Raw genomic sequence first — 9533 nt, 5'->3', positions numbered from 1 at the left:
TGTTTATTAAAAATAGACTGAGTAAATATAATCCCCTGGAAACTTGGACTTCTAATTACGCTCAAACTCAAGAAAAGCTCCGATAAGAAAGACTTACAGCCTGAGAGAGATTCAGGAGAAAAACAATCTGTGGACCTCCAGCATGCCATAAGAAAGACCTCTGCTATCTGCTGATCACAATCCATCTCTCTTCTCTCCTTAAAAAGATGATTGGTGGTATTTGAAGAGGAGCTAAAGGCTCAGGAGGACTCTGGAGGCCGGTTTGAGGATTATGACCACGTCGACCATCAGAGACGATGGCCTGGTGAGATGTCTGCCGTGAATTTCAGTCGGTTGTGATGGACAGGAAAAGTTCACAAAGACTTCACTTTCGCTGTGGCACCGAGTTTTGTAAATGCCAGCAGAAAATAGAGCACTTCTGCCGTTATAAACACGAAGATGTATGAAGCTTTCTCTTCTGAGTTGGACCTGGATGCTGTTTATAAACGACATTAAAAAATGGATTGAAAATCGGTGATAAATCAGCTTCCTGTAGTGTTACTGATCAGAACCCCCTTTAACGATTACAAGAAAAGCCTCAGAGATAGAAGATAGAGAAGAGAGATGAACTTCTCTTTTCTTTAATCCTGATTTTATTAGCTTTTCTCTTAAAGGGGATGTACAAAGGCTATGTGGTTAATTTTCCAGCTGTGTTCACGTTTCTGCCTCCCATTATAGAACTTGCTTATAAATTCATGTCGAACCTTTTTACTTATCCTTTCGAAAATTGGCGAAAATGCCAATTTCCAATGAAGTATGGGAATTTGGTTATGTGGCTTTGACATAAAATATATTTCAGGGGCCCGAACTATAACTTATAGGTCGTAATTAATGCGCTTTAAACACAAGCAGTCAGGAGGCAGCCGCATGAAGAGCACGAGACACAAACGTAAATGATTAGGGCTCCATCTAGTGGTTGTAACGTGAATTACAGGACCAAAAAAACGGTCGATTTTATTATATTTGCATTTTAAAAGATTAGGTGTTCCCATGGCTCGTATTTAGCTATAAAGATTTATAGTTTTATATTACTTTGACTGCTTGAAAAAAATAGATCAATATAGTTAAGGCAGAGAGTAAAATAGCATTTCAGCATTACCTTGTGTAGTTTCTTATTTTTGGTTTTAATGTTTAAGATTTTTTTTTTCTGATCATGAAGCATGTTTGTTTGCATCTCTACTTACTAGGTTATGTGTTTATCTTTGCGAGTTCTTTAAAAAATAATTTCCTACTGGTATGTTTTTTAGAAAATATATACTTCGTAAAAACTGACGTAAAATCAGAATTAGGACCAACGTTTTTTTCTATTTGCTAAATGCCAGACTAATGAGAGAGAGAGAGAATTTTATTCAGGCAATTTTTAAAACTTTCTTCATTGTGTGTTCAGAGTTTAGTTTTGTTAAACCTTTGACCACATAAAACCACATTTGACTTTAAAATGTGAACGTTTTTACTGCCCATTTTATTATGAAAAGCGACCAGGAAGATTTGAAGAGTGGAAGAAAGTTGCAGCTGTCGTCGGCTCCACCTCCTCCGCCCTCCTTCCTCTCCGGCTATATAAAGGTTTCACCATCCCACTCTGACAGGACTTCACTCACAGAGATCTCCTTAAGGTTGCACTGTGAGAACCAGCCTGTCTGAACTTCTCTTTCTCCCTCCCCTCAGAAAAGGACAAGAAAATGGTGAGTATTTCCTCATCGCCGATAAAGAAGTCTTATCTTCAAATCGACAAAAGGGGTCCGTGTTCAGTGCTTTTTTTTTTTTTTTATCGAAAGTTTGAAATGTGACTCATCATTTCCTGCTTTTACACTTCCTTCCCAAATTTAGCCTCTCGTCTGAGCTTCTCTGTTACCACAAAATGCAGCATTACAGGCAGTTCAGCAGGCTGCCAGCCTGCAAAGGTTAACTGTTTCCATATGTGGACTGCTTGTCGGCCCGGGAATGCTGCTGCTGCTGCTGTTTACACAACGTTGCTGAAAATCAGCTTGGTACACACAGCAGCTTTCCTCTCAATGAAATCCACAAAGCCGGACTTTGACTCTGTGGCATGAGGGCAAACCGTTCTAGTGTTTGGAGTTTACACAACGCTGTTTCTCTCTGGTCTCAACCAACAGGACCGTGGAGCTTCAACAACCTCATTTCGTGGCAAATGAAGCACAAACTTACTCTGATTCTTTGTATTATTAGTATTATTTTTATAGTTATGTTCTGTGGGAAACTCATCAATAACCCCCTGTAGCTCTTTTTCCCTTCCTGTGTTGCACAATGCCCCACTGTGTTTGCCCTCCATGTGTGACCTCGTTTCAGGCGGGACCAGATAGACGTAGCAGATGATTCCCCCCCTCCCCCCCCACTCTCCACTTCTCTTTGCTTAAAGGCTGATTCAGCGCAGCGTGTTGCAACAGGCAGCCACACCCACATCTCACTTAAATCTGCTCAGGAATCACCACATAATGATTTTTTTGAAAAAGGAAAAAAAAAAATTGGCACAGAAACTCTCTGTGACGCGCTGAGCTCACTGGAACATGTGATTAGAGGTTAGTGGGTTAAAGCGGAGCTCTGTGCGACACCGGACTCAAAATAGCTGGCTGCTATTGCCAAACTTAGCAGCTGAGAACCCCTCCCCTGTTTTAAAGGGGACCGGCGCTCAAAGCGTGTTTTTATTGTTTCTCGAACCGAAATGGGAAACGATTCCCATCAGCAAGGAGACATCGAAAATAATTTCACCTCATCGTGTCACTGTTTAGAACAGAGGCTAAAGACAGCAGCCGGAGTCATCGATTGTACACCTTTAACGCCGAGGTTTGGGACGCCTGAGCCGGGAGGTATGACTGGCATTTTGATTGCATTTCCACAAGTGGTCGGATCATCGAGGCGTTGATCTGCCTCAGAACAAACTTTCCTTTCAAACCCTTTTCAAACTGTTCTGCTCCACCCTCGTCCTCGCCCTCCCCACTGCTACACCTTTACAACCGGCTCGAAAAATACTTCAGCAGGGTGTGGAGGCACTTTGGTCCCTGCAGACATGATGATGATCTGGTGATTAGCGGCGTTTGTTTTGACTTTGGCGTCATATCCGTGCAGGTACGGCAGATACTAGAGGCCGTTGTTTGGAGACGTTTTCATAACACACACAAGCCGCAGTGTGTTTCATTTGGATGTGAACTATGCGGCAGATAGTGAACGCTGCATTTTCCCGTGAATAAAATGGTGTTGCAGTATAATTCTCTGGGATTTTTGTTGGAAATATCTAGGTTGGTTTTATTTTTGTGCTTAAATGCGTTGTCTTGGAAACATCATTCCTACATCAAAGAAAGAAAAATGGTGGCAGTATCATTCTGTGGAGTACTTCTGATATCTGTTTAAAGTTTTTTTGAGGTGGTGGTAGCATTTTTATATTATTTTTTACTCAAGATTACATTGAAACTATCATTGAATTTAGGTCTGGACTTTGACTAGGCTACTTTAAAATATGAATATCGTAGCTCTCGTTGTATATTTACAGTCCCTGTGCTGGTGGAAAGGAAAACTATGACCCAGTTTGACCTTCTTTTTTTCTGCATCATGAGTGTCCACACAGCATGCTGCTGCCACCACTATGCTTCACAGTGACTTAGTTTTCTGCCACATAGTTTGTATCATACGCGGTCTGAAAGGTTTGATTTCGATCTGCTCTTATCATAGCATGTTCTCGCATGCATTTTCAGACTTCCAAAAGAGATTCTTATAGCTGTCAGCGTCTTAAAAAAATCTTCAGTTGGTATAAATACTTTAGCAAAGAACTCGTTTGGCCACAGTGTAAACTCCACCCTGTTTTATGATTTTTTTTTTATGTTTGTTTGTTTGTTTTTTTAAGCACTCAATCGACAGTTTAATCGAGTTCAGACACGTTTGGCTGAAATCTAATTAAAAATTCAGCTTTTTGGCTTTTAGTTTGCACTAGAACCTGAAGCGCTCATCTGTTTATACTGGATTCTCCCCCCCCTGTTGTCTTCCCTCAGAGAGAGTGCATCTCCATCCATGTCGGCCAGGCCGGCGTCCAGATGGGCAACACGTGCTGGGAGCTGTACTGCCTGGAGCACGGCATCCAGCCCGACGGCCACATGCCCAGCAACAAGCCCACCGGCGGCTACGACGACTCCTTTACCACCTTCTTCAGCGAGACCGGCACAGGGAAGTACGTTCCCAGAGCCATCTTTGTGGACCTGGAGCCTACCGTCATCGGTGAGGACATTCACCGCCAGACAAGGCGTGTTTATAGCCCCAAATGTTCCCTTTTATTGTGACTGAAACCAGCTTTTCTGGTGAAGTATCCCAAAGTGTAAAGGAACAATTGTTTGTTATTGAGTGAAACAAAAGGTAGAGGGTGGAACCTTCAAGAAGCCGTTTTTTTTCTTTGGTGTCGGGGATTAATTTCAGAAATGCACCAGGACGTACACACGTCGGCCTGAACATTTCCCATCATTTAAAAGGGAAAAGCAACAAACACAGGAGATTTCTGAGTTTGAAAAGTCCAACATTTGAAAGAGAGTTTCCGGGGTAGAAAATGTTCCACTTTTGAAACTCAAAACAACCTTGAACAATGTTCTTTTTCCTCTTTGACTAGCACCTCCCACTTCAGCTTACATCGGCTCTAACCATCTTACCTTAAAATAACTTCACTCTAGGATGTTGTTTTGTTTTMTCTTTATCCTTCTTTCTCTTCTACACTAATCTCACCTCTCTCCCTTTCTTTTTTTCTCTTTTTCTGTTTCTTTTCCAACAGACAAGAATTTAACAATTTCTAATAAAGATTTTTCTTCATAGTTGTCAACTGGAGCATTGTAGCAAAAACCATAATGCTCCACTTGTGAAGCGTTGTGACTCGGACAACAATTCTGACAGTATACTTAAAAAAAAAAAAGAAATAAAAAATGGCTCCACCTACTATCAATGTAATGTAACCATTACAAACAAAAAGCTTTAAAGCCATTTAAATGAGCTCAAACCCCAAAAAACTACCACACTCTCCTAATAATTTTGCATTAGCTCCACACATTTCACTTTAAACGGATTGAATTTATTTGCTTGCCCTGCATCTACTCATAACTCCTCACTTCTACTCCCCCACAGTGTACAACGTGCTAGTCATGTTTCAGTCACATGGTTAAAGAAGCATTTGAAACAGCATTGAAAGGCAGTTTAACACAGTACTAACCCTGTTTCTATGTTTTGTTTTTTTTTGTGTTTTTTTTCAGACGAGGTCCGAACCGGAACCTATCGCCAGCTGTTCCATCCCGAGCAGCTGATTTCAGGCAAGGAGGATGCTGCCAACAACTACGCCCGAGGCCACTACACCGTCGGGAAGGAGCACATAGATTCTGTCCTGGACAGAATCCGCAAACTGGTAAGGAGGATAAAAGCTAACGCAATTTATCAAAGGGTAAAAAAAAAACTAAACAAAAGATGGAGGTAGGTTAGCACACCAGCAATTTGAATTGACCTAAAAATGTAGATTTTGAAGTCAAAGACCAGACGTGACTTTTGATAGGCTAAGTCGTGAAAACCCTCAAATATAGGTAAATTAAGAACAATTCTAGAATGAGAAGTGGGCAAAAATTATTCCTTAGCTATTTTCATTGCTACTTGACAATGCTTGCTTGCCCCAAAGAGTTTGAGGCAAGCAATTCATTTTTCCACATTGAATCTTGTTGATTTGGATAACTTCGTAGGGAATTAAATTATCTGAAAATCTGCACTTGGCTTAGGCCCAGCTGCTGTACAACTTTAACTAGGACACTGCAATCTTTTAGCCTACTTCATGTTGTAAGACATTTTCTGCTTAATTTAGTTCTAGTAAAACCTTTAGTTTGACTTTTTTTGTAATGGTGTTACTACTTAGCAAGTTCTTCACAAAAGATGGGTTAATCTCAAGGTAGGAGGTATAAGAGTAGAAGTCACTTTTAAGGGGACTTTTATATTCATTTTTCTAAATAAAGCACAACTTTTTTTATTCTGATTAAAATTATGTTCATTTATAAACACATTTTTCAAGTCTTTCATTGTAACTTGTGACTTTCTTGTTCAGTCTGACCAGTGCACTGGACTCCAGGGGTTTCTGGTCTTCCACTCCTTCGGAGGAGGAACCGGCTCCGGCTTTACCTCTCTGCTCATGGAGCGGCTCTCAGTAGATTTTGGCAAGAAGTCCAAGCTGGAGTTTGCCATCTACCCAGCTCCTCAGGTCTCCACAGCTGTGGTTGAGCCCTACAACTCCATCCTGACCACCCACACCACTCTGGAGCACTCCGACTGCGCCTTCATGGTGGACAACGAGGCTATCTACGACATCTGTCGTAGGAACCTTGACATCGAACGCCCGTCATACACCAACTTGAATCGCCTCATCAGCCAGATTGTCTCCTCCATCACCGCCTCCCTGCGCTTTGATGGAGCGCTGAACGTAGATCTGACCGAGTTCCAGACCAACTTGGTGCCCTACCCTCGAATCCACTTCCCTTTGGCCACCTACGCCCCAGTCATCTCCGCAGAGAAAGCCTATCACGAGCAACTCACTGTGGCAGAGATAACCAATGCCTGCTTCGAACCAGCCAATCAGATGGTGAAATGTGATCCCCGTCATGGGAAGTACATGGCCTGCTGCCTTCTGTACCGTGGTGACGTCGTGCCGAAGGACGTCAACGTGGCCATCAGCAACATCAAAACCAAGCGCAGCATCCAGTTCGTGGACTGGTGCCCCACTGGCTTCAAAGTGGGCATTAATTACCAGCCTCCGACTGTGGTCCCGGGTGGCGACCTGGCCAAGGTGCAGAGAGCCGTGTGCATGCTCAGCAACACCACGGCCATCGCAGAGGCCTGGGCCCGACTCGACCACAAGTTCGACCTGATGTACGCCAAGAGGGCCTTCGTCCACTGGTACGTCGGTGAGGGGATGGAGGAGGGAGAGTTCTCAGAGGCCAGGGAGGACATGGCCGCCCTGGAGAAGGATTACGAAGAGGTCGGCATTGACTCCTACGAAGAGGATGAAGAGGGGGAAGAGTATTAAAATGAGATGCATTGGAGAATCCTCATCCATAGTCTGAACGAGGGCTGACCTGCCGTTATTGGTCGTTTGCAGACAATTGGTTAAACACTGTAAAATGGCAGTTTAAACGAGCTAAATCCCATGGTGTTGAGTTGTGTCAAAAATCCAAACAGAAAATGTATTTTCTAATAAAGCTGTTTACACCAACATCACATGTGTCAAGCATTTCTTGACTTTAAAAATAAAATGACTTAATTTATCTTTATAAGACTGAATACTATTTTTAAGAATGAGCAAACTATAATATGAGGATCTTATTAGTATAATGAGGAAAAATAATTGCGTAACAGCTCTCTGAATGAGAAGAGGGTACTTGGCCACAGGATGGCAGTATGCTATTACTATGAGAAGGCGATTGCAGTATGATGGAAAGATGTAAAATCTGCAAAATTAAAGACCAAACCGAATTAATTGATTACAAAGCATTACTGATGCCATCAAAATTCTACATAAGTATTAAACTGTGTAAATGTAATTTTCATTCCATATAATTTTAATAGTACTCATAAGAAATAACCAAATATTATGAACAGGTGAGAGTGTTTTTACAATTATACGCCTTAAAATGTGTCACATTTGTTGTGGCTCACCAAGTTGAAAAGTAATAATCAACAACGAGAATAAAGTTGATTAAATGTATAAAGTCTGTCTGCGACGTCGAACAGCCACATGCCCAAGCAATGATACTACCGGAACGTCACTAACTGTGTGGCCCTGCATATAAACACCACATAAACACATGTTAAATTATTAAAACAATCGAAGCTTGGGTCATAAGGAGGGTGCGACATCTTGTGGTGCCACACATTACTATAAAGCCACATAAAAGTATCACTTTTTATTGGGAAATTATTAGTGCTGCTTTGTACTTTTCTGCATTTTTATGTCAACCACCTGAATGCTCTGCTGGAGTAGATTTTCTTCCTAGAGTTTCTCTAAAACCAACAGAAATGTAAGTTTTTCCTGTTCCCTGTTTTAATTTCCGAAACTTTGAGCTGCTGGCATTTCTTTCCCTCCTCTGTAGACGAGGCCTTCATATTGGTTCTGTAATTGCCTCTGTGTAATTACGGCTCAGTTGGAGCGGAATCTCGCTAGTGTTGGACGTGGGATTTAGAGAAAGGTCGCGAAGGACAGAAAGAAAGATAAATGCAGCTACAGTCTACTGAGTCTTACTTTTACTTCCTTGCCAGACAGCTTTGAATCTTAACTTAAGGTTGGTACAGTCTAGAACAAGTTAGTTAAAAGCATTTTCTACAAAAAGCCATCCTAAATTTTCATGTAACAAATTGTAGCTCTTGCTGACAGCTAGCATAGAATCTTTAGCCACATAAAATAGTATCTGGAATACTAGAAATAACTAATTACTGTATCTTTGATGCTTAACAGATACTTCTGATATTGCTGCTATCAGAGCAAGTTGGTGATGTAGTTTGACATTCTTAGAAACATTAGAGGCGCAGTGATATATAAATTCATCTTTATTGAGTTGTACATGTTATGTTATTCCATCATCAGAAAAAAATATTTTAAGTCATATTTGACATATGCAGCATTTTTATAACAACTGAAACTAACACTTTCAAGTTACTTTCAGTTATTTCAAAAATATATATTTTAAATAATCTTGCTCAAAAACTGTTTCTTAATCATTTTAATCTGCAACGCCAGCTTTGTTAATCCTTTTCGTACATGATTTACACAGAGGGAGACTGAGTACCTTTTATTTTGATAGTCCTTTTGCGTGCTTCCTGTGTTTTATTTTGCTAATCAACTTGGCGGGAATTCTCTAAGTCAGGGGTGCCTAAAGTCGGTCCTCGACGTCCAGCATCCTGCATGTTTTAGTTCTCTCTAAGGTATCGAGGTATTTAGTGTTTCATTGTCGGCCAAAACATAATTCTGTTGTGAAAATACAAATTTGCTTTACAAATCCTGCCCATTTAGTAGATTTTAGATAGGAATATTTTCTAACTTCTTTAGTGTTTCTAAGTGAAAGGTGTACAAAAACGGAAAATGAATGAACACTAATGAAGCTCAACTAAAAAAAAAATCTGTACAGTTTACCATTGCCTGGCTTGGTTTGCTACATAGTGTTTATTCCTGTTGTGTGTGAAACTTTTCTACCACACTTTCTCCTCCCACTAATCATTGAATTAACATGTCTGGATGAACAGGAAGTGTTTGTAACACTGATATTTAGTGTCTTAAATTATTAGTGGAGGGTGTAGGTGACGGTCATGTCTGATTTATTCCTAATGACTGTTTGTTCTAAAATGACCATGACAAAACGCTGCCTTAATGGACATGGATAATATTCGGACTTTTCTTATAAGTTTAGTACAGCACCCTGTGAACAGCTGTATTCATTTTATTTTTTATTTTTTGCCAATTACATAACCCTTCTGTATTAAAAATT

General features: G+C 40.7%; 1 protein-coding gene across 1 annotated transcript; it reads left to right on the top strand.

Annotated features, from left to right (window-relative positions):
- Positions 1-1613: 1613 nt before the first annotated feature.
- Positions 1614-7272, top strand: LOC103473792 (tubulin alpha chain-like). Its single transcript, XM_008424289.1, has 4 exons — positions 1614-1721; positions 4041-4263; positions 5277-5425; positions 6107-7272. Exons 1-4 carry the CDS (start codon positions 1719-1721, stop codon positions 7079-7081), a joined length of 1350 nt encoding a protein of 449 aa, XP_008422511.1. The 5' UTR covers positions 1614-1718; the 3' UTR covers positions 7082-7272.
- Positions 7273-9533: the final 2261 nt, after the last annotated feature.

The sequence above is a fragment of the Poecilia reticulata genome, linkage group LG2 (genome assembly GCF_000633615.1).
Source record: "Poecilia reticulata strain Guanapo linkage group LG2, Guppy_female_1.0+MT, whole genome shotgun sequence".
Lineage (NCBI taxonomy): Eukaryota > Metazoa > Chordata > Actinopteri > Cyprinodontiformes > Poeciliidae > Poecilia > Poecilia reticulata.
The sequence above is the reverse complement of the archived record's forward strand: the minus strand, read 5'-3'. Positions and strand labels throughout refer to the sequence as shown.